The sequence below is a fragment of the Oncorhynchus tshawytscha genome, linkage group LG01, assembly GCF_018296145.1.
Source record: "Oncorhynchus tshawytscha isolate Ot180627B linkage group LG01, Otsh_v2.0, whole genome shotgun sequence".
Taxonomy (NCBI): Eukaryota; Metazoa; Chordata; class Actinopteri; order Salmoniformes; family Salmonidae; genus Oncorhynchus; species Oncorhynchus tshawytscha.
In genome coordinates, this window is record NC_056429.1 from 80733473 (window position 1) to 80758607 (window position 25135).

The 25135-nt window shown below is 41.4% G+C and overlaps 1 protein-coding gene across 1 annotated transcript; it reads left to right on the forward strand.

Moving 5' to 3' along the window:
* The first annotated feature begins 2437 nt into the window (after positions 1–2437).
* Positions 2438–24900, forward strand: LOC112253550 (BTB/POZ domain-containing protein 17). The gene is made up of 6 exons (XM_024425520.2): positions 2438–2613; positions 7401–7528; positions 7745–7902; positions 21870–22028; positions 22385–22544; positions 24019–24900. The coding sequence occupies exons 1-6, from the start codon at positions 2511–2513 to the stop codon at positions 24772–24774; spliced, it is 1464 nt and encodes a 487-aa protein (XP_024281288.1). The 5' UTR covers positions 2438–2510; the 3' UTR covers positions 24775–24900.
* Positions 24901–25135: the final 235 nt, after the last annotated feature.

Here is a 25135-nt window from a genome sequence, read left to right on the forward strand (position 1 = left end):
CACCCCAGGACAGCCAGAATAGACTAAGGTCAACATTGATATGATACTGGACCACTGACTGCTACTGCTGCTGCTTCCGCAGCCAGCCATTGACTATATTCTGCCTGGACTATCATGTTAAAGTTTGGGTCTTTGTGGAATCTTGGGATAAATTAAAGCCAGTGCATGTATAACCGGCAGAAAATGAATGGGGGCAATGTACATTTTTATGCCGTTCCCTAACCCTATATACTGTCTGTATATTTCCTTTGTCTATCTTCGATTATGTGTTATCTATGCACAGAGCCACAACCAAAATGTTAATGGGGAAAATAAAGTCATTATCTTATCTAACCCTTACCTTAACCTTACTATTTCCTAAACCTAACATTAATCCATTTTATTTCTTAGGGGAGAATGGGGTAAGTTGAGCCATTTTTTAAATTCAGTAAAGAATATAGTATTCTTTCTAACAAAGATATCTACATTCAGCATGTTGTGTATCCCTGGAATTAATCAGCATTCATGTAAACATAACCGTTTTGAAAACATAGCTTGTCCATAAAAAGTGGTCTCGTGGCACAACTTATGCGGTAAGTTGAGCCGCGAGACAAGCTAAGTTAACCTGCCTGCCTACAAATTTCTGTACAGAATTAAATATTACCACTACAATGTCTATCTTTACTTCCCAAACACTTAATTCAACACATTCACAATTGAATTTTGTCTTGTAATCATGTTCAGCATCTTTTAACACAGGCTTAACACCTAACAAACACTTTTAACATAGGCCAGGCCCTGTTGTTACCTCATATTGGGGTGGCAGGTAGCTTAGTGGTTAGAGCATTGGACTTGTAACCAAAAGGTTGCAAGATTGAATCCCTGAGCTGACAAGGTAAAAATCTGTTTTTCTTTCCCTGAACAAGGCAGTTAACCCACTGTTCCGAGGCCATCATTGAAAATAAGAATTTGTTCTTAACTGACCTGCATAGTTAAATAAAGGTACAAATATATATATATATATTCCAGTGATAGTGCCTTGGAACAAAAAACATCTAATTGCTCAACTTATCTCATGGCCAACATTTTAACTATATATCTCAGGATGCACTTTCATACTATGTTTAGGACCTCATATTGAAGCTTATGGAGACCCTAATTTATGTATAGAAAAATTGTTAAATTATCTACTGTGGTTTAGATACAAGCATCATGAAACCACTAACACAAAAAAATAATTTGACTTGCAAAAAATCTGTTTTTTTGTACCTAATTTGTTTAACACTTTTTCCATTTGGTTGGTTCCTTCACAAACTCCATGAAATGATAACATCTTCTTAAATATTTTGTCAAATTATTCATTTGGTGTATATATTCCTAGAAACAAACTTACCCATTTGGCTTAATGTACCCCACTCTCCCCTATGCCTAAACTTAAATTATCATTCTTTAGTGGGGTCATAAGATCTGTGTTTTGTCTGTGTATAGGTCACATTCCAAAAGATGTTTGCACTACACAAACAGATGGAACGATTGACCATTGATTGCCTCATTTATTGTCTCTCTAATTAATTAAACGTGATCTCGCCTGAAGCCTTAGATACATTATTGGCTTGGGTCACTGTGTCACGCATAGGGACTGAGCTCGCTGGTAACACTGACACACAAACACATATACAATGTAATGTGCAGACTAACACTACCAAACCTAGTCAATACGTTCAATGGCCTCAATTGTCCCATTTGTATAGTAACCTGATGATGCCAGCATACTAGCTATGATTAAATAATTGAATGAGATATACTGTATATTATTTAGAAAAATTGTATATTTTGGTTGGCTCAGAGCAGGCCACACGCACATGTACTAACACACACACACAAACAAACACGCACTAACACACTCAGGCACATATATTTGTTTTGTACACCACAGCATGACATGTTACCATCAATTGATGCAGTAGTTCCTTTGCCAGTGAAGAAGCTCTATCCTAGCACCTTCCTAATACTCTATATCCTTCACATCGCAGCTATGTCCCCCAAGGCCTGCTATACAGATCCAGATCAATGACATGCACTGAGCAGCAATACACCCAAATAAGAGAAAGTACTACAAAAATCAAAGCGGTCGTCATGACAATGGCCTACTCGGGCGGGCTGGAGACAGATTCATTCCACCAATCGATGGATGGTTCTATTGTATCTGTGCATGTGCAGAATCCTGCGGTCTGGAACTAGCGGATGTGTGCCAATGTCTATAGACCTAGAAGAGCCAGTGTCCCACATACAGACCCCTCTTTCCACTTTCAGCATCAGGCCAGACCGACCGACGGAGCAGGACAGCCATAGGATACCACATGTCCAGCTAAGAAGGGGAGAAGAGAGAGACAGAGAAGGGGATATAGAGGAGAAAGAGAAGAAGAGGAGAATAGACAGAGAGGGAGGTAGGGAAAGATTGAGAGGAGAAAGGGAGAAGAGTGAGACAGAAGAAAAGTACTTTCTGTAAGAGTAGAGGAAAAGAAGGAGAGATGCCTGCTGCCCTTCTCAGACCCAGAGTGGCCCTGGCCCAGACCAACCTGATCAGCACGCTGCTGTTGTCTCTCTGTCTCCACACCGGCTCCGTCACTGGAGGTAAGGCCACCCAACACCACCACTGTCTGTCTGACCCCAGTGACAACTCACCTTGCTGGGTAGGATGACAGCAACACAGGGTTGAATTGAGATAACAAAACATTTCAGAGCAATGTATTGTAGATGGTCATTGTAGGTGCATATAAACCTTGGGGGCATAGTAAATGTAACAGTGGGAGTGTTTGATCCGTACCAAGCTAGCACATTTGGTTCCTTGGAGGTTTTGGGAACGTATTTTTAGGTTGCCGGTTCAGAGAAAGTTTTACTCTGATTTTGAGAACGTTTTCCAGTGCGCTATTACTTTCTTAAAACTTTCACTGAATGTTTCAATAAGACTTTTAATACCACTGCTGGCTTATTTTGGGTTAACTTTTTTGAACTCCAAGTACAGACAGGACACATGGAAATTCATTTCCTTGGGCATTACTCATCAAAAAACAGATGTATTTTTTATTGTGACACAGCATCAGTGAGATGCAAACCTATAGGTTGTTATCAATAAAATGTCACTATAAGGTGCAGAGCGTTCGATTTGCCTGCTGGGGGGCAGGGAAATCCTAAGCTCCGCTAAAACCATTGATGGTGCCGTTTTCAAGCGATTGTTAAATACATGTTAACTATTTACTTTAGTATCGTCACATCTTAAAGAGCGTAGTCAGAACTACAAATGTCTGACTATTCCATGTAAAACAATTGTAGCTCCATCGTACGAGTTATACAGAAAGTAACTCCATGTGTTAAATGATCAGTAAACATCAATTGATCATGTAATTTCAGATACGCGAGGGTAGCCACACAATATCTCTCAATATTGGCCACCATTAATTGGATATTTGAGTGATATAAAATAATGTTTAACTATACCTGACAAGTATGAGTTGTTTAGGTCATTTCCCATCCTTTGTGGGCTCTGCCTGTCAAGCATCAGAAGGGCACATTTGCCAATAATGTTTACTTTGCAAGCTACCAGTAGAAACGTTGTACAGTTGGCTAAACATATATTAAGTAGACCTAATGTACTTTTTTTCACTGACCAATTTAGGCCTACCTAGCGGCATTAGCTAACATCCCTTTTTCAACATTGTTTTTAAGAGTTTTTCAAGATTGCTGCTGACAGACATGATTGGCTACATTGATTGATTGACCACGTCAAACTGGCTAGCTAACAAATATTGTTTGATTTGCTTGCCGTCTATAGTGATGATGACAGTTGTCCGACAGACAACTTTACCAGGACTTGCCAATGTCAAGCTCTTTCCAAAAGCCTAATTTCTGATGAAGCAAGTTAAATAACATGCCAAATGAATAGGCTACCCTCATGTATCTGAAATTACATGATCAATTGATGATTACTGATCATTAAAATCATGCAGTTACTTGCTGTATAGCTCTGATGATAAAGATAAACAGTTACTTGCTGTATAACTCTGATGATAAAGATAAACAGTTACTTGCTGTATAACTCTGATGATAAAGATAAACAGTTACTTGCTGTATAACTCTGATGATAAAGATAAACAGTTACTTGCTGTATAACTCTGATGATAGAGCTAAACAGTTACTTGCTGTATAACTCTGATGATAAAGATAAACAGTTACTTGCTGTATAACTCTGATGATAAAGATAAACAGTTACTTGCTGTATAACTCTGATGATAGAGCTAAACAATTACTTGCTGTATAACTCTGATGATAAAGATAAACAGTTACTTGCTGTATAACTCTGATGATAAAGATAAACAGTTACTTGCTATATAACTCTGATGATAAAGATAAACAGTTACTTGCTGTATAACTCTGATGATAAAGATAAACAGTTACTTGCTGTATAGCTCTGATGATAAAGATAAACAGTTACTTGCTGTATAACTCTGATGATAGAGCTAAATGTGGAATAATTGGAAATGTGTAGACTATTTTCTTCATGAGGGGTGGCAGGGTAGCCTAGTGGTTAGAGCGTTGGACTAGTAACCGGAAGGTTGCAAGTTCAAATCCCTGAGCTGACAAGGTACAAATCTGTCGTTCTGCCCCTGAACAAGCAGTTAACCCACTGTTCCTAGGCTGTCATTGAAAATAAGAATTTGTTCTTAACTGACTTGCCTAGTAAAATGAGGTGATGATATTAAAACCAAATAGGTATACATTAATTTAACAATCCCTTGAAAACTGCATGTAGCTAGTTGTCAATGTTTTAGCGAAGCTGCCCCCCAGCAGCCAAATCAAACACTCCGTACCGTATTGTGACGTTTTATTGATAAAGACCAATAATCTTCTGTTCCCTATCCATGGATTTAGTCCACTGTGCCACCAGAATAATATTCTTAAAATGTTCTTTAAACGTTACTAATGTTTTCTTGTGGTCTTCTTGAAGTTCTGAGTACATGACTTTAAATAGAACCATGAGGAAACCTGCAGAAAACGTTATGCCGAAGTACTGAAATACCCACGGAAGAACGTTGTTTCTTAGGCGCTAGCTGGGTATCCTGCACAATTCCCAGAAAGTTATGGGAAAGTTGTATGCAAAATAACCATAGGACCACCACGCTCTCACCAAGTTCTAAGAAACATATGCTATGCTATGCACACTTGACCTACTCCAATTTTCCTACCGCTCCAACAGATCCACAGAAGATGCCATTTCCATCACTATTCACACAGCCGTAACACATCTATGTGAGAATGCTGTTCATTGAATACAGTTCAGCATTCAACACTATTGTTCCCTCCAAGCTTGACACCAAGCTCAGAGCCCTGGTTCTGGAGACCACCCTCTGCAACCGGATTCTGGACTTCCTGATGGGCAGACCACAACAACCCCTCCTCCACACTGACTCTTAACACAGGGGCCCCCCAGGGGTGTGTCGTCAGCCCTCTGCTGTACTCCCTGTTCAACCACGACTGCGTTGTTTGCATGACACCAACTCTATCATCACGTTTGCTGCTGACACCATGCTTGTTGGCCTGATAACCTATAGTCAGCCTATAGGGAGGAGGTAAGTGAACTGGCATTGTGGTGCCAGTGTAACAGTATTGTTTCCATCCCTCTCCTCGCCCCTACCTGGGCTTGAAACAGGAGCCCTCTGCACACATCAACAACTGACACCCACGAAGCAGTGTTACCCATCGCTCCACAAAAGCTCCACAAAAGCTGCAGCCCTTGCAGAGCAAGGGAAACAACTACTTCAAGGTCTCAGAGCGAGTGACGTCACCAATTGAAAGGCTATTAGCGCACACCCCGCTATCTAGCTAGCCATTTCCCCCCAGTTACACTCACCACCCTTTTGACCTCCTCCTTTTCTGCAGCAACCAGTAATCCACGTCAACAGCGTCAATGTAACAGTTTTGCTTCCGTCCCTCTCTTCGCCCCTACCTGGGCTCAAACCAGGGACCCTCTGCACACATCAACAACTGCCTCCCACGAAGCATCGTTGCCTATCGCTCCACAAAAGCCACGGCCCTTGCAGAGCAAGGGAAACAACTACTTCATGAGGTCTGATTGAAACTGTCTCTGAGCCTGTTGGTATCTACAAGCCATCAGCATGCTTAACACTTGAATTGGACTGACCACCTGCACTGACTCTCTGCACCTTAGCACACATGCACTAACTCAAGCACACACAGATATACACTCATCCACACACACACACACATACATTCATGCTACACACACATCACAACTGCTGCTACCAGATTGCTAAATAATGCACAATTTCAACACTTGCCCCCAATTTTCCAATTCCCCCTTCCCCGAAACAAGTGTAAATATTGTACTATAAAATGTTTAATCTATTCTACTGAGCCATTTACTTTATATTCGTATTCTTATCTTATTTCTTATTGTTGTTGCATTGTCCAGAAGGAACCTGCAAGTAAGCATTTCGGTGGGCAGTGTATACCATGTGTATCCTGTACATACGAGTAATAAAACTTGAATGTCAGTGACTGACATAACAAGAGAAAAACTGCTGATGCACAACCAAATTTCTAAATTGCACCTTGTGGATGGTACCATTCTAACTATCAACAATAAGTTGAGACCCCGACTGAGTTTTGGGAAATTGATCCGCAGGCCTACAAAAGGGCAGCTGCCAATTGCCCATTCCTGTTTTCAACAATTAGTGCAGTCTTATAGTAATTTACACTGTCATCCTCATGCCTGTGTGAATCAGTACTGGTTGAGATTTCTGGAAACATTAAGTTAAAGTGTAAATTTACACAAAGGTAACTGATGTTTCTTGTTCCCCTTTCTTCCAGAAAAGGAAGTTTGACCAACAGAAAAAGAGGAACTGCCTCTGACAAATTAATAAAAGCTAAAATAGATCTTCAATTCAAATAATATACAGTCTCTGAGTCCCATTTGAATCTGGTCAGGGCATGTATCACAACCTACATTAGCAGCACATTAATCAAAGTTTAATTAAAACTGACCTACGATCACCCAGTGTGCACAGCTGTGATGATTGATCCCATGGATTGGGACTCTACCCCCTACTCCCAATAGTCATGGTGAAGGTTGAGGGGGCATAGATTGGGCTTTGTCCCGTTTCTTTATTTAATGACCATCCTTTCCCCCTCCTTCTCTATCCATGGTGAGGGTGCCCAGGCCATCTCCTGCGTCTATGCCCTTGCTAAAGGGCAAATACACCACTTTTCAACCTCATATTAATTATCTCCAGCATCATACCAGTGTCTGCATGTGAATACGGTAAATGTTTTGGTTTTGTAGAAACAAAAAGTTAAACCATAGAATGTCATTGCCCTTTAAAACCTAAAACTTCCTATTCTAGGCATAATGAAGGCTGATGAGACCCAGAATGGTGGCGGGGACACCATCAGCCACTCCCTGGCCCTGGTGCAGCATCTGGAGGCCCTGCTGGCTCAGGGGAATGGCAGTGATGTGGCCCTCAGGGTGCAGGTAGGAAACTAGCCTAGAGAGTTAAAGAGGCGGGCCGGAGGGTTACCGGTTTAAATCCTAGATCTTACTGGGAAAAATCTGGTGGCTGACACTGTCCTTGAACCTCTCTGTGTATTTATGTATGTGTCTTGGGAGGATAAAGGAAAGAGACAAATGACAGTGTGTGACTTTTAAAAAAGTAATCTTCTTCTCTTCCTTCTCCTCCTCTTCTTCCAGACAGTGGGAGCAGAGCAGGTAAAGGTGATCCAGGCCCACTCCCTGATGCTGTCCCTGCAGAGCCCTGTGTTCGAGGAACTGCTGCTCAGCCGTAACGGCACCACCCTGGTCCTCCTGGAGACCGCTGAGTGTGCTGCCGTCTTCGACAAGTTCATCAGGTAATAATAATAATAACAACTAGATGGTAATTGTACATGAAGTACAATTGATGGGACTTGCTTTAACGCTTTAAACATATTTTTGTAGTAGTGGTATAAGTTAAAAAAGTTATACTTTACTATTTAAAGCAAAGCAGTTCTAAAGTATGTATGGTTTTGAAAAACGTTATAGTAGTGATAGTGTCTTGCAGTAGTAATTGTAGTGACTGGTTATAGTTGAAAAGGTAAGTAGATGATAAGTTAGAATAGCTTGAAAGGTTTAAGAGTTACTGTTGGTGAGTTATATTGTGCTAATTGATGCTAATTTATATCGTTTTAGACAATAAACAATTAAAGATTTTGAAGTTAGGATTTCCTGAATATGTAAAAGTTGGTTTGCTGTATCTAGATTGAAAGGTTCAAGAGTTACTGTTGGTGAGTTGTATTATGCTAATTTCAATTGTTTTAGACAATGAACAATTTAAGAATTTGAAGTTAGGATAGCCTGAACATGTAAAAGTTGTTTTAGTGTCTCGGAGTTTACTCTTGGTGGGTTATTTATGCAACTGTATATAGTTATAGTTGATAAATATCTTTCAAACACGAAGTCAGGATAGCCTGAATGTTTTAAAGTTGATTTTATAGCTTAATCTAGCCCTGCAGATAAAGAACCATATATGTGCATCATTCCCCATTTTCAGATAATCAATCATTTCTAATTGTTTTTGTTTGTGAACCACATCCGGAGTATTGCAGCTAAAATGTTTATGACACACACTTAACTATTCCTACTAGTATTGGTATTTTTTAGTTACACAACACACACATTCTCCAGGTTTGCAACATTGTATCATTACTGACTGACCAGGACCTCAGTCCCTGTGTCTGTAAATCAACACATTACACCAAGAGCCTTGACAGTTTTGATGATGGTCTCATTAGGGCACCATCCCACTCTTGACAGTCACAAAGACCTGCGTTCATGTCAGGCACTAATATCTCATTAAGGTACAAAAATAAACTGATGCCTGTATAATTCTACATGTCCCTAACAAGCCTAGCATAAATAATATTATAATAATATGAACGAAAAATAAGCTAAAACAAAGTTGCGTCTATACAGGTCCATTAACCCAAAACGAACAGTAACAATGATAGACAATCTGCTTGAATACCCTTGTCTAGCTTACACTACTTGAGTAATGGTCATACACTCTCTCTTTCGACCAGCAGCTGCAGGATTGCAACTTATGTTGGTGTATCATCTGCTTCACGTTCATTGAGTGTACAATAATATACCTATTCAGTCACTCCAAGCCTGAGAGAATCCAAGCTTGCTGCTTCTCGTATGGGACTGTGTAGAATCCGCTGCAAAGCTGCAACCTGCGCTCCTCTGTCAACTTTATACAATAAATTATGCACGTAACATTATAGCCACACACTCGCCCTTATGCAGGAATCAGTGTAATGTTACCGATAGCCATGAATCATCAGGTGGATAGCTAGATGTAAATGATACGTTCTCCGGACTAATCTAGCAACCACTTTCTTAATGTATTGCCTATTAACTGATATGTTTCACTGCAGCTAGTTAAACTATGAACTAAATAACGTCGTTAGCCAGCTAGCAAGCTAGCTTGGTTGATATATGGTTCTTCCACATACCTCTTTTGGACACGTTTTCCCATGTTTTTTGCCCTTTATGATTAATATAGGGTTTCTCCGAAGGCCTCAATGTCTTTCATTGCCTGTCCTTTCGTTCCATTAGTTTGTTTTTTCTTTCCGACATTTTGGCTATTTTCATCGGCAGCAGAAAATGAAAGTGCTTGTCCGTCCATTCTTAGTTGTGGACATAAAAGTTTTTTTTCGCGTGAGCCTATTTTGATACATACAATACAGTCATTAGCGCATGAAAGTCTTGGGAAACCACATAGTTTAATAGAGCTGAAACAAATAATAATGTTTGAACGTAATTTTAAAAAATGTCACATATACAGTTGTTCGTCACAAGGACAAGATTGTAGTCAGTATATTTGTTGTGGTCAGAAGTTCTGGTCAGTAGACTAGTCAGAAGTTGTGTGGTTATGGTTAGTAGTTGTGGTCAGTATCTGTATGGTTCAGTTGCTAGGCAACAGTAGCCTTGTCAACACTTATCCCTTATACTGTAGCTAATACATTTTTATTTTACCTTTATTTAACTAGGCAAGTCAGTTAAGAACAAATTCTTATTTTCAATGACGGCCTAGGAACCACTGGTTAGCTGCCTGTTCAGGGGCAGAACGACAGATTTGTACCTACCGGTTACTAGTCCAACGCTCTAACCACTCTACCCTGCCGCTCTACCCTGCCGCCCCATGCTAAAATGCAGTTTGTGCTAAAACTAAATAAATACTGCACATAGACCCACAAAACTTATTTGCTAGATTCGTGACAGTGTTTATAGACAAAGCAAGAAAAGTGAACTTCAACGCGATGTAGTTTATTGGAATTTGGAGATGTTATTAGTAAGTAATTAATCTGTTAGCTTCTGACATGACTTGCTGCATCTAGAAAGAGAGCAGTTGATGGGTAACTAAAAAAAAGCTATATCTACCGATTGATACAATCGGATAAGTAGATGAACATTTTATATGTTATATGTTTTTGTCTGACTTGCTGGGGGAGTGGTCATAGCGGCAGTTGTTTGGAAAAAGAGTGGTAAATGCAGTTACTAAAACAGCTGTACCGTTAGTTCCGTAGTGAATATTTTTGTTCCGTAAACAGATATGAATAGCAGAGAAGTAGACGAAGATGTCCTACCCTCTAACTTTTTGTCTAACGTGTTTAGGCAGTGGTCAAAGTGGCAGCTGTCTGCAAAAAAATTCAGAAAATGTTGTTGATGTGGTTACTAACTCAGCTGTAATTTTTTAATCAAATCAAATTAATTTATATAGCCCTTCGTACATCAGCTGATGTCTCAAAGTGCTGTACAGAAACACAGCCTAAAACCCCAAACAGCAAGCAATGCAGGTGTAGAAGCACCGGTGGCTAGGAAAAACTCCCTAGAAATGCCAAAACCTAGGAAGAAACCTAGAGAGGAACCAGGCTATGTGGGGTGGCCAGTCCTCTTCTGGCTGTGCCGGGTGGAGATTATAACAGAACATGGCCAAGATGTTCAAATGTTCATAAATGACCAGCCTGGTCAAATAATAATAATCACAGGCAGAACAGTTGAAACTGGAGCAGCAGCATGGCCAGGTGGACTGGGGACAGCAAGGAGTCATCATGTCAGGTAGTCCTGAGGCATGGTCCTAGGGCTCAGGTCCTCCGAGAGAGAGAAAGAAAGAGAGAATTAGAGAGAGCATACTTAAATTCACACAGGACACCGGATAGGACAGGAGAAGTACTGCAGATATAACAAACTGACCCTAGCCCCCCGACACATAAACTACTGCAGCATAAATACTGGAGGCTGAGACAGGAGGGGTCAGGAGACACTGTGGCTCCATCCGAGGACACCCCCGGACAGGGCCAAACAGGAAGGATATAACCCCACCCACTTTGCCAGTATGAAAGAGCCCTAGTAAGCCAGTGACTCAGCCCCTGTAATAGGGTTAGAGGCAGAGAATCCCAGTGGAAAGAGGGGAACCGGCCAGGCAGAGACAGCAAGGGCGGTTCGTTGCTCCAGAGCCTTTCCGTTCACCTTCACACTCCTGGGCCAGACTACACTCAATCATATGAACCACTGAAGAGATGAGTCTTCAGTAAAGACTTAAAGGTTGAGACCGAGTTTGCGTCTCTCACATGGGTAGACAGACCATTCCATAAAAATGGAGCTCTATAGGAGAAAGCCCTGCCTCCAGCTGAAATTCTAGGGACAATTAGGAGGCCTGCGTCTTGTGACCGTAGCATACGTGTAGAATCATTTTTGGGGTTCAAAACCCATATTTGAGTAACAGAGAAGTAGACCAAGATGTAAACGCTTTAACTTCTTCCCTAAGTTGTTGCAACATGGTCAAAGTAGCTGATTTGTGTCAAAAGTTGCATTATTGCATTTACAGTGAATGGAAGATGGAAGTGATGATGTCACGATGGGGCTTTTTAGAATCTTGAGGAAATCCCAAACAAGGAAATGGAGGACAAAAAGTGTAATATTTTAAAAAGCATAAAAGTGATCAAAAGTTGTAAAGAAGCAACTCAAGTGCGATTGAAGCTGGGGCTTTGCTTTGCAAGCCCCACAATGATTAATTTGATTTATAAAGCACATTTCTCACATCAAAGGCGCTAAAGTGAGGGAGAGCATTGAGTGTGCTGCCTTCTAAGTTTGGGTGAAAAGGGAGACACTCGCATGCGCGCACACACACACACACACACACATATATATATATATAAATATGTATATATATATATATATATATATATATATATATATACACACACACAGTGTGTGTTGCCATATCAGGTTCTTCAGTTGAGGAGGGAGACTAGAGGAAGTAGCCTGGTTAACCATGTGGACCGCTGCCCTCCCCACTAGAGGAAGTAGGTAATAAGTCAGAGGGAATTATATCATGAGGAATTCCCCTCCTGACAAGCATTACACACCAAGGTTTAGGGTTAATTGAAAAAAAATTGGAGGAGAGGGAGTTTTACTGTATATGTCACAAATGCTTTATATACAGTATGTATGAAAGTGTACAACAGTTCTGTATTTTCATATAGCTTGTGTGACATCTTGTGGGTGTACTAAGTAACTGCAGCCTCTTGACTAATTCAGCATGGTTGGTTGGTGTGAGAATACAGTACATCAATGAGTAGTAAAACCTAATGGTCTATGGAGGAGTCAGCACATCAATCATTGATCATAGTAGTGTTGTCACGATACCATCATTTTTGGCTTCGATACCGATACTAGGTTTAGTATCTCAATACTTAATACCATCACAATACTCATTACCAAAATGATACCCAAACTAGAAAACATTACCAACCCCTATGCTCCGTATTTTCCGCTGGCTGCCCCACCACCAGACAAAGCACTGGGCTAGGCTGAAACACCTGCATTTTGGAGCTGCCATACGCAAGAATGCAAAAAAGAGACCAAATTTGTACATGGCATTATTAACTCAATGATTATTTATATTTTTACATTCTCAAAAAAAAAAATATATATATATATTTCACCTTTATTTAACCAGGTAGGCTAGTTGAGAACAAGTTCTCATTTGCAACTGCGACCTGGCCAAGATAAAGCATAGCAGTGTGAACAGACAACACAGAGTTACACATGGAGTAAACAATTAACAAGTCAATAACACAGTAGAAAAAAAAGAGAGTCTATATACATTGTGTGCAAAAGGCATGAGGAGGTAGGCGAATAATTACAATTTTGCAGATTAACACTGGAGTGATAAATGATCAGATGGTCATGTACAGATAGAGATATTAGTGTGCAAAAGAGCAGAAAAGTAAATAAATAAAAACAGTATGGGGATGAGGTAGGTAAAAATGGGTGGGCTATTTACCGATAGACTATGTACAGCTGCAGCGATCGGTTAGCTGCTCAAATAGCAGATGTTTGAAGTTGGTGAGGGAGATAAAAGTCTCCAACTTCAGCGATTTTTGCATTCGTTCCAGTCACAGGTAGCAGAGAACTGGAACGAAAAACAAATGATAGTCCCACTAAGTGCAAACCAGATTTGATGGCGTATCGCTGCAGAATGCTGTGGTTGCCATTCTGGTTAAGTATGCCTTGAATTCTAAATAATGCGGAGATAATCTGTTCACCTACTCTGCGTCTCACAAAGACACAGCGTTTGAAACCAAAAATCTCAAATTTGGACTCATCAGACCAAAGGACAGATTTCCACTGGTCCAATGTCCATTGCTCATGTTTCTTGGCCCAAGCAAGTCTCTTCTTCTTATTGGTGTCCTTTAGTAGGGATTTCTTTGCAGCAATTAGACCTTGAAGGCCTGATTCACACAATCTCCTCTGAACAGTTGATGTTGAGATATGTTTGTTACTTGAACAATGTGAAGCATTTATTTAGGCTGCCATTTCTGAGGCTGGTAACTAATGAACTTATCCTCTGCAGCAGAGGTTATATTGGGTCTTCCTTTCCTGTGGCAGTCCTCATGAGAGCCAGTTTTATCATAGCGCTTGATGGTTTTTGCGACTGCACTTGAAGAAACTTTCAAAGTTCTTCAAATCATCTGGATTGACTGATCTTCATGTCTTAAATTAATGATGGACTGTCGTTTCTCTTTGCTTATTTGAGCTGTTCTTGCCATAATATGGACTTGGTCTTTTTAGAAAATAGGGCTATCTTCTGTATACCACCCCTACCTTGTCACAATACAACTGATTGGCTCAAACGCATTAAGAGGAAAGAAATTCCACAAATTAACTTTTAAAAGGCACGCCTGTTAATTGAAATTCTTTCCATGTGACTACTTCATGAAGTGGCAACTGAGTGGCACTGCGGTCTAAGGCACTGCATATCAGTGCTAGAGGCATCTCTACAGACCCTGGTTCAATTCCAGACTTTAGGAGTATGCTTGGGGTCATTGTCCATTTGGAAGAGCCATTTGCGACCAAGATTTAACTTCCTGAGATGTTGCTTCAATATATCCACATAATTTTCCTGCCTCATGATGCCATCTATTTTGTGAAGTGCACCAGTCCCTCCTGCAGCAAAGCACCCCCACAACATGATGCTGCCTGCCCCGTGCTTCATGGTTGGGATGGTGTTCTTGGCTTGAATGTTCTATTTTTGTTTCATCAGACCAGAGGACGTTTCTCCAAAAAGTATGATCTTTGTCCCCATGTGCAGTTGCAAACTGTAGTCTGGCTTTTTTATGGTGGTTTTGGAGCAGTGGCTTCTTCCTTACTGAGCGCCCTTTGAGGTTAAGTTGATATAGGACTTGTTTTACTGTGGATATAGATACTTTTGTACCTGTTTCCTCCAGCATCTTCACAAGGTCCTTTGCTGTTGTTCTGGGATTGATTTGCACTTTTCGCACCAAAGTACGTTAATCTCTAGGAGACAGAACGCATCTCCTTCCTGAGCGGTATGATGGCTGTGTGGTCCCATGGTGTTTATACTTGCTACTATTGTTTGTACAGATGAACGTGGTACCTTCAGGCATTTGGAAATTGCTCCCAAGGATGAACCAGACTTGTGGAGATCTACAATTTTTTCTGAGGTCTTGGCTGATTTCTTTTGATTTTCCCATGATGTCAATCAAAGAGGCACTGAGTTTGAAGGCAGGCCTTGAAGTACATCCACAGGTACACCTCCATTTAACTCAAATGATGTCAATTAGCCTATCAGAAGCTTCTAAAGCCATGACATCATTTTCTGCAAGCTGTTTAAAGGCACAGTCAACTTAGTGTATGTAAACTTCTGACCCACTGGAATTTTGATACTTGTCTGTAAACAAGTGTTGGAAAAATGACTTGTGTCATGCACAAAGTAGATGTTCTTACCGACTTTCCAAAACTATAGTTTGTGGAATTTGTGGAGTGGTTGAAAAACAAGTTTTAATGACTCCAACCCAAGTGTATGTAAACTTCCGACTTCAACTGTATAAAATATATTTTGATTTGTTTTGCACTTTTTTGGTTACTACATGATTCCATGTGTTATTTCATAGTTGTGATGTTCACGTTATTATTCAACAATGTAGAACATTTTTAAAAAGAAAGAAAAACACATTAATTAGTAGGTGTGTCCAATCTTTTGAAAGGTTTTTAGCTAAACAGTTGAGTCTCAAAACCTTCCTTGAATGACCGGTCGCCACTGCTGCCAGGCCATTGCAGGATATCTTGGTTGACTCATTTTCCCCGGCTTTGTAAAGACTACAACCTGACAAGAGCCAAACTTCCTTGTTCCCACCCTCGAAGGCAGTCTTTTGAAAATTGGGGCGGAACTAGTTTACAGGTGCGATGTTACTGCGATGTCACTGACTATCCTCAAAGATTGCTAAAGAATTATTATGAATCTGATGATTCCTCCTTCCAAGAAGAGCTGGACGTCGAAATGTTAATGTAATGGCCATCGTCGGTGGAAGAAGGTGAGGACCAAGGTGCAGCGTGGTAAGTGTTCATGATTTTTAATATAATGAAAACTGAACACTAAACAAAATAACAACTAGGAAGAACGAACAAACGAAACAGTCCTGTCTAGTGATGACACACAAAACAGAAATAAAACACCCACAAAACACAGGTGGAAAAAGGCTACCTAAGTATGATTCTCAATCAGAGACAACTAACGACACCTGCCTCTGATTGAGAACCATACCAGGCCAAACTCAAAAACCAACCTAGAAAAACAAACATAGACTGCCCACCCCAACTCACACCCTGACCATACTAAAGCAAAGACAAAACAAAGGAACTAAGGTCAGAACGTGACAGTTAAATGTTCTTTTTAAATAGGAAGATACAGCCTTATTTATTTCTAATCAAATCAAAGTTTGTCACGTGTGCCGAATACAACAAGTGTAGACGTTACAGTGAAATGCTTACTTACAAGCCCTAACCAACTGTGCAATTTTTTAGAAAAAATAGGTATTAGGTAAACAATAGATAAGTAAAGAAATAAAAAAAAACTGTAAAATTACAGTGAAAATAACAGTAGCGAGGCTATATACAGGTGGTACTGGTACAGAGTCAATGTGCTTGGGAACCGGTTACTCAGGCTCAGTGCAAATAGTCCGGGTATCCATTTGATTACCTGGTCAGAGCAAATTAACTGTCTTGAATACAAGCAGTGTTTACTTATTTCCTATAGTGACACACAAATGGACTGTTTTATTAAAACATGTTGACTGTATTTAGCCACTTGTCAGTACACTTGTATTTTTTTAAAATAGAAAACACCATTATATACAGTGCATTCGAAAAGTATACTTTTTCCACATTTAATTACGTTAAAATTAAAACATTTTACTCATCAATCTACACACTCTACGCCATAATGACAAATCGAAAACAGGTTTCTAGAAATGTTTGCAAATTTCTAAGTAATAAAAACTAAAATACCTTGTTTACATAAGTATTCAGACCCTTTGCTATGAGACTCGAAATTGAGCTCAGGTGCCTCCTGTTCCCATTGATCATCCTTGAAAAGGTTCGACAACTTGATTGGAGTCCACCTTAAAACATTTCTGCAGCATTGAAGGTCCCCAAGAACATAGTGGCTGTTACGTCCATCGTCAGAATGAGACCAAAGAGCAGCGTGGAAAGTGTACATCTTCTTTATTTAAAATAAACACTAAAAAACAACAAAAGATAAACAAACATAAAGTTCTGCAGGGCTATACAGCTACTGTGCAAAAACAAGATCTCACAAACTCAGGTGGAAAATGGGGGGGATGGAAGAACCTTCCAGAAGGACAACCTTCTCTGCAGCACTCAATCAATCAGGCCTTTATGGTGGAGTGGCCAGATGGTAGCCACTCTTTAGTAAAAGACACATGACAGCCCTCTTGGAGATTTCCAAAAGTCACCCAAAGGACTTTCAGACCCTGAGAAACAAGATTCTCTGGTCTGATTAAACTAAAGTTGAACCCTTTGGCCTGAATGCCAAGCGTCACGTCTGGAGGAAACCTGGCACCATCCCTACGGTGAAGCATGGTGGTGGCAGCATCATGCTGTTGGGATGTTTTTCAGAGGCAGGGACTGCGAGAATAGTCAGGATCGAGGGAAAGATGAACGAAGCAAAGTACAGAAAGATAATTGGTGAAAACCTACTCCAGAGTGCACAGGACCTTAGAAGGGGGGTTCATCTTCCAACAGGACAATGACCCTAAACACACAGCTAAGACAACGCAGGAGTGGCTTTGGAACAAGTCTCTGAATGACTTTGAGTGAACCTGATCGAACATCTCTGGAGAGACCTGAAAATAGCTGTGCAGCTACGCTCCCCATCCATCCTGACAGAGCTTGAGAGGATCTGCAAAGAAGAATGGAGAAACTCCCCAAATACAGGTATGCCAAGCTTGTAGTATCATAACCAAGAAGACTTGAGGCTATAATCGCTGCCAAAGGTGCTTCAACAAAGTACTGAGTAAATGGTCTGAATACTTATGTAAATGTAATATTTCTGTATTAAAAAAAAAACATTTTCCCAAATTTCTAAAAAACTGTTTTTGCTTTGTTATAATGGGTTATTGTGCGTAGATTGATGAGAGGGGGGACGATTTAATACATTTATAAGACTGTATCCTAACAAAATGTGGATAAAAGTCACAGGATTTGAATAATTTCCAAATGCACTGTACATATGTACAACAGCTAGCAATATCTATACCACAACGCAGTTGTGAGCATACTAGGCATTCTCCACCAGAGCTGTTGCTAGAGAATTTAATGTTCATTTCTCTACCATAACCTGCCTCCAACCACGCCAGCCCAGTACCTCCACATCCAACTTCTTCACCTAAGGGATCATCTGAGAACAGCCACCCAGACAGCTGATGAAACTGTGGGTTTGCACAACAAAGAATTTCTGCACAAACGGTCAGAAACCGTCTCAGGGAAGCTCATCTGTGTGCTCGTCGTCCTCACCAGGGTCTTGACCTGACTGCAATTCGGTGTCATAACCGACTTCAGTGGCAAATGCTCACCTTCGATTGCCACTGGCACGTTGGAAAAATGTGCTCATCTGTATTGGTAGGCATAAGCTACGGACAATTAACACAAATGCATTTTATCGATTGCAATTTGAATGCACAGAGATACCGTGAAGAGAACCTGAGGCCCATTGTCATGCCATTCATCCACCGCCATCACCTCATGTTTCAGCATGATAATGCACAGCCCCATGTCCCAAGGATCTGTACACAATTCCTTGAAGCTGAAAATGCCCCAGTTCCATGCCTGCATACTCAACAGACATGTCACTCATTGAGCATGTTTAGGATGCTGTGGATCGACAGCGTGTTCCAGTTTCTGCCAATATCCAACAACTTCGCACCGACATTGAAGAGGACTGGGACAACATGCCACAGGCCACAATCAACAGCCTAATCAACTCTATGCAAAGGAGATGTGTTGCGCTGCATGAGGCAAATGGTGATCACACCAGATACTGACTGGTTTTCTGATCCACACCCCTACCTCTTTTTACAGTATCTGTGACCAACAAATGCATATCTGTATTCCCAGTCATGTGAAATCCATAGATTATGAATTTATTTCAATTGACTGAAATCTTAGAAATTGTTGCATGTTACATTTATATTTTTTTTCAGTGGATATTATACTATAACGTCAGTCTAACCGAATGTTCCAGGCAGGTTCCAGAATGTTCTTCAACTGGTGAACCTCTTCTTGTGTTCGGTAATTGCAGCTGGTTTAGCCGGCTTTGGCGCTGTGGCGATGTTGGCAGGGATGTTGAGTTTCGGGGGCTGTGACTCTGGCTCCTTGTAGACAAGCGTCTGGTCCTTTCTGCACTCCACAGCCAGGTGGACAAGCCTGTTGTCCACATTCTTCACCATCTTCTGCTTCAACCGCTTGCAAAATATTTGTTTGTACTGCAAGTCTCCTGGAAAGTCATGAAGACTGATCATGAGGATACAATCAACCATGTTAGTCTGTAATCAAAAAAGGGCACAGTAGACTGGTATGCGTTTTGTTACACTCAATGTGTCAATGATGGAGCATTGAGATCGGCTTTTAGCAAAGATGTAAAAAGTTTGAGGGGGGCTTGACTTGTAGAGAGTCTAGTTGTGTATTATTGTATATGAGCACCTACAGTTGTGCTGTTGAGTAGACAAGCACTGCCAACAATATAGTGAAAAGGCTAGAAGAGTATACTAACAACCCCTCTCCCCCATGCCAACGAACTGACTGCAAAGGTGTGAAAAGGTTGAGAAATACTTGTCTGGTAGACAGTTTAGTGTATTGGTGATTTTTTTCTTCTTTGTGTCAATAGATCATGCATATTAACCTTCACACACAATACCCACCACCCAACAGACACCATTCAGTCGCCCACACCATCCCCTCCTTACTAATACCTAATTTTCTCAAATGTAGACTTCGCCTGAACAATCAACTAAGCCTCCATACTACAGTAGAAGTTGTAGTCTACTTGTAAACACAGCAACTATGACAACAAGACACTGACCATGTTTATGTCTAGCTCCAGTATATTTATTTGCTCATCATGGAGTCATTGAAAGATTTAGTAGATTTTAGTAAGATTTTATAAGGTGACACACTATTTCCTGGTGCTGAGCTTGGTGTTGAGGCCGCTGCAGATATTGATGGGATCAGACTCTAAATATAACACATATACTCACATTAGCCTCTACAGTAGTTATTTAACAAGCTAGCACTTAGTTAACGTAACCTAATGAAGCTAATGTTAGCTTGCAAAGTTACAAATCACATCGCCAGATAGCAGCTTGCTAATTACATTGATATGCTTCGGAATGTCTAGCCAGCGTATTATGAAAGCTAGCTAGCTAGATTTGAGTTTAGATAAAACAAATGTAGTTCGCTAGCTATGACGTGACCATGAGTTGAGACTTCAGTTCCTTTTCAAAATCCTCTGGCTGAAAGTGCTGGCTTCAAACACAAGTAAAACTTTACATGTATGTTAGATGTTCAAAGACTGTGTATGTTACCTGTGTGTGTGTGTGTTAGAGGTACTGTTTCAGTTGTCAGTTCAGTTCAGTTATGATATAGACTGCATCAAGTGCAAACGTAAACAGTATTTATCCATAACCAAGTTACCTAGTTTCTGAGAGACTGACCTCTGACCCCCTGCTCTTCTTTCTCTCTATCCTTCTCTCCTAGTATTATGGAAGGATCTTCCTGTGTATCCCTATCGCTGTTTTCCTCTCCTTGGTTTTAACATAATATACTGAACAAAAAATTTAACTGGAAGAACTTGTCCCGATTGGTATTTTTAAATCACTGATGAATGATTTTGAGACTGATTCCCTGACCTGTCAATGTTTTTAATTTGCTGTTTTTGATTTTGTTATTTAATTTAATTTTGTTTTTACTAGATTACTTGTAGTTTTTCATGTTGTTTGTCTGTAATTTTTGTAATGACTTGGTGCTGCCTATCTTGGCCAGGACGCTCTTGAAAAATAGATTTTAAATCTAAATGAGCCTTTCCTGGTTAAATAAAAGTTAAATAAAAATAAAAAACGCAACATGCAACAATTTCAACAGATTACTAAATTACACTTCATATATAAAGAAAATCAGTCAATTGAAATACATTCATTAGGCCCTAATCTGTGCATTTCAAATGACTGGGCAGGGTCGCAGCCATGGATGGGCCTGGGAGGGTATAGGCCCACTCACTCAGAATTTGATTTTCTTCACAAAAGGGCTTTATTAGAGACAGAAATACTCATCAGTTTCATCAGCTGTCCGGGTGGCTGGTCTCCGGATGTGGAGGTCCTGGGCTGGCGTGGTTAAACGTGATCTGCTGTTCTGAGGCCGGTTGGACATACTGCCAAATTCTCTACAATGACGTTGCAGACGGCCTATGGTAGAGAAATTAACATTGCATTCTTTGGCAACAGCTCTGGTGGACATTGCTACAATCAACATGCCAAATGCACGCTCCCTAAAAACTTGAGACATCTGTGACATTGTGTTGTGTGACAAAACAGCACATTTTAGAGTAGCCTTTTATTGTCCCCAGAATAAAGTGCAGCTTTATTTATTTAATGATAATGCTGTTTAATCAGCTTCTTGATATGCCACACCTGTCAGGTGGATGGGTTATCTTGGCAAAGGAGAAATGCTCACTAACAGGGATGTAAACAAATGGGTGCAGAGCATTTGAGAGAAATAAGCTTTTTGTGCGTATGGAACATTTCTGGGATCTTTTATTTCAGCTCATGAAACATGAGACCAACACTTTACATGTTGTGTTTACATTTTTGTTCATTATACAGTATATTTGTTGTACCATTGTCCAACTAAGAGTTGTTGAATATCTATTAATCTCCCCCTTCTCACTCTCTCTATCCAGGTACCTGTATTGTGGAGAGATCTCCCTGTGTCTGGAGCAGGCCACCTCTCTACACAAGCTGGCCACTAAGTACCGCGTCCAGGGCCTTCAGCAGGGGGTCACCCAGTACATGACCCAGAACCTGGCCAGCAACTCCCCTTCTGGACACGTGGTGGAATGGTACTGTACCATTTATTTATTTAATGTTTATTTAACCAGGTCCCATTATTTAACCAAGTCCCATTGAGGTCAGAAGACGTCTTTCACAAGGGAGACCTGTATTTTCATTATGACATCCATACATTAGTCTTTACAATAAAGATTGCATTTATTAACAACTAGTTCAACTTGTAAAACATATACTTGACTTAAATAATTGTTATCACTATTACAGGTACAAGTACGTAAATGCATCCGTTGGTAACATGAAAGCATGGACTGGACTATTTGTTGACACCATTGCAGGTACTATTACCTAAGTGCATCGGTTAGTATCATGGAAACATGGTCTGGACTTTTTGTTGACAACATTGCAGGTACCAGTACGCCCTGCAGACTGGAGACGTGGCCCTGCGGGACAGCTGTCTGCAGTACCTGTCCTGGAACCTGTCCTCTGTGCTGCAGAGTGGGGAGTGGACGCATGTCAGCAACGACCTGCTCATGACCCTGCTGCAGAGCTCAGACCTCATCCTGCAGGTACGCCTGATCCCAGATCTGTTTGAGAGTCATTCCTCACAAAATTCAGACAACAACAAATACCATAATTTGGGCGATTTTCACGTAATGTAATCCAATGAATAGTCCTTTCTTAACGCATATTTAAGAAATAATTAATGAAAGTCTGCATATTTATGACATTTTGGCCTTTCATCTGTAGATGATACAAAGCAAAATTACTGTCATATGAAGCTTTACTGCTTGCTCTGTTATGAGCAGGGGCCGTAATAGCAAAATACTTTGTTGAAGCACCTTTGGCAGTGATTACAGGCTCAAGTCTTCTTGAGTATGATGCTACAAGCTTGGTACACCTGTATTTGGGCAGTTTCTCCCATTCTTGTCTGCAGATCCTCTGAAGCACTGTCAGGTTGGATGAGGAGTGCAGCTATTTTCAAGTCTCTCCAGAGATGTTCAATTGAGTTCAAGTCCGGGCTCTGGCTGGGACACTCAAGGACATTCAGAGACTTGTCCCAAAGAAACTGCTGCTTTGTCGTGGCTATGTGCTTAGGGTTCTTGTCCTGTTGGAGCAGGTTTTCACCAAGGATCTCTCTGTTCTTTGCTTCGTTCAACTTTCTCTTAATCCTGACTAGACTCCTAGTCCCTGCTGCTGAAAAACATCCCCACAGCATGATGCTGCCACCACCATGCTTCACCGTAGGGATGGTGGAAGGTTTCCTCCAGATGTGACACTTGGCATTCAGGCCAAAGAGGTCAATCTTGGTTTCATCTTGTTTCTCATGGTCTGAGAGTCATTGGGTCCAAGCGGGCTGTCATGTGCCTTTTACTGAGGAGTGGTTTCCGTCTGGCCACTCTACCATAAAGGCCTGATTGGTGGAGTGCTGCAGAGATGGTTGTCCTTCTGGAAGATTCTCCCATCTCCACAGAGGAACTCTGGAGCTCTGTCAGACTGACAATCAGGTTCTTGGTCACCTCCCTGACCAAGGCCCTTCTCCCCTGATTGCTCAGTTTGGCCGGGCAGCCAGCTCTAGGAGGGGTCTTGGTGGTTGACAAACTTCTTCCATTTAAGAATGATGGAGGCCACTGTGTTCTTGGGGACCTTCAATGCTGCAGACATTTTTTGGTACCCTTCCTCAGATCTGTTCCTCGAGACAATCTTGTCTCGGAGCTCTACGGACAATTCCTTCGACCTTATGGCTTGATTTTTGCTCTGACATGCACTGTCAGCTGTGGGACCTTATATAGAGAGGTGTGTGCCTTTCCAAATCATGTCCAATCAATTGAATTTACCACAGGTGGACTCCAATCTAGTTGTAGAAACATATCAAGGATGATCAATGGAAGCAGGATGCACCTGAGCTCAATTTTGAGTCTCATAGCAAAGGGTATGAATACTTTCCGAATATACTTGTGTCTAATGCAATACTGTCTGCAAAATTAATTTCCCCGACCTGTGGGAACAATAATGTTTTAAAAATGTGACTTTGAATTGCAGAGTGAAATGGAGCTCTTCGCGGCACTGGAGGCCTGGATCAACCAGAATGAACCGGATGCTCTAACGGCCGAGAACGCTCTGAGAGCCGTCCGTTATGCCATGATGCCCCCTCTGGAGCTCTTTCGCCTGCAGACCCAGTCTCCTGTTCTGGCCCGCTACCAGGAGTCGGTCCGGGACCTCCTCTACCAGTCCTACCAGTTCCACTCCTCCTCCCCACTCCACATGGCCAAGTACTTTGACGTGAACTGCAGTCTCTTCATGCCCAGGAACTACCTCTCCCCTGCCTGGGGGAGTCCTTGGGTCATTAACAACCCCATGAGGGACGACCGCAGCACCAGCTTCCAGACGCAGCTGGGCCCCAGCGGCCATGATGCCAACAAGAGGGTGACCTGGAACTCCCTGTTCTCGCCCCGTTGGTTGCCCCTCAGCATGAGGCCAATGTACTCCGAACAAGGTTCCACACAGCCGACACGTGTTGACGGAGGCCGCCTGCGCATCATTATTACTCCTGCTACGTCGAGTGCAGAGTTTGCCGGGGTGAGCTTCCAGAAGACGGTGGTGGTGATGACGAGGAAGCAGGGAAAGATGGTGGTGAGACATGTTTATAATTTCCACCAGAGCACAGAGGAGACTGGTGACTTCCTAGTGGAAGCCGATCTGCACCGTAAGACATCTGAGTACCTGGTCGATGGTTCCCTCCATCTGCACATCGTGGTGAAGCCGCTCTACCAGACCCTCATAGCTACAAAGAAATGACCACCTCCACTCTTTCTATGCGTCCCAATTCTCTATCCTTCTGCTCTGAGTGTGCACTTGTTCACTTCCCTTCAGGTCACTTGTTCACTTCCCTTCAGGTCACTTGTTCACTTCCCTTCAGGTCACTTGTTCACTTCCCTTCAGGTCACTTGTTCACTTCCCTTCAGGTCACTTGTTCACTTCCCTTCAGGTCACTTGTTCACTTCCCTTCATGCATGTGGAGGAGTGCATGAGTGCACACTTTGGGAGAAATCCCTCTCCGTACATGCAGTGGTATGGTGGACACCATGTAAGCCAAACACTGCCCTCTTAAAGCATCACACTCATATCGCATAATACGCAATGTCAAGGGAGAACCAAC

Bases quoted from the DNA above. Each gene is read 5' to 3' on its own strand.
- LOC112253550 (XM_024425520.2), top strand. From the start codon at position 2,511: ATGCCTGCTGCCCTTCTCAGACCCAGAGTGGCCCTGGCCCAGACCAAC. The intron at 2,614-7,400 runs GTAAGGCCACCC...TTCCTATTCTAG, and splicing joins CACCGGCTCCGTCACTGGAG to GCATAATGAAGGCTGATGAG. The intron at 7,903-21,869 runs GTAATAATAATA...CTCTCTATCCAG, and splicing joins GTCTTCGACAAGTTCATCAG to GTACCTGTATTGTGGAGAGA.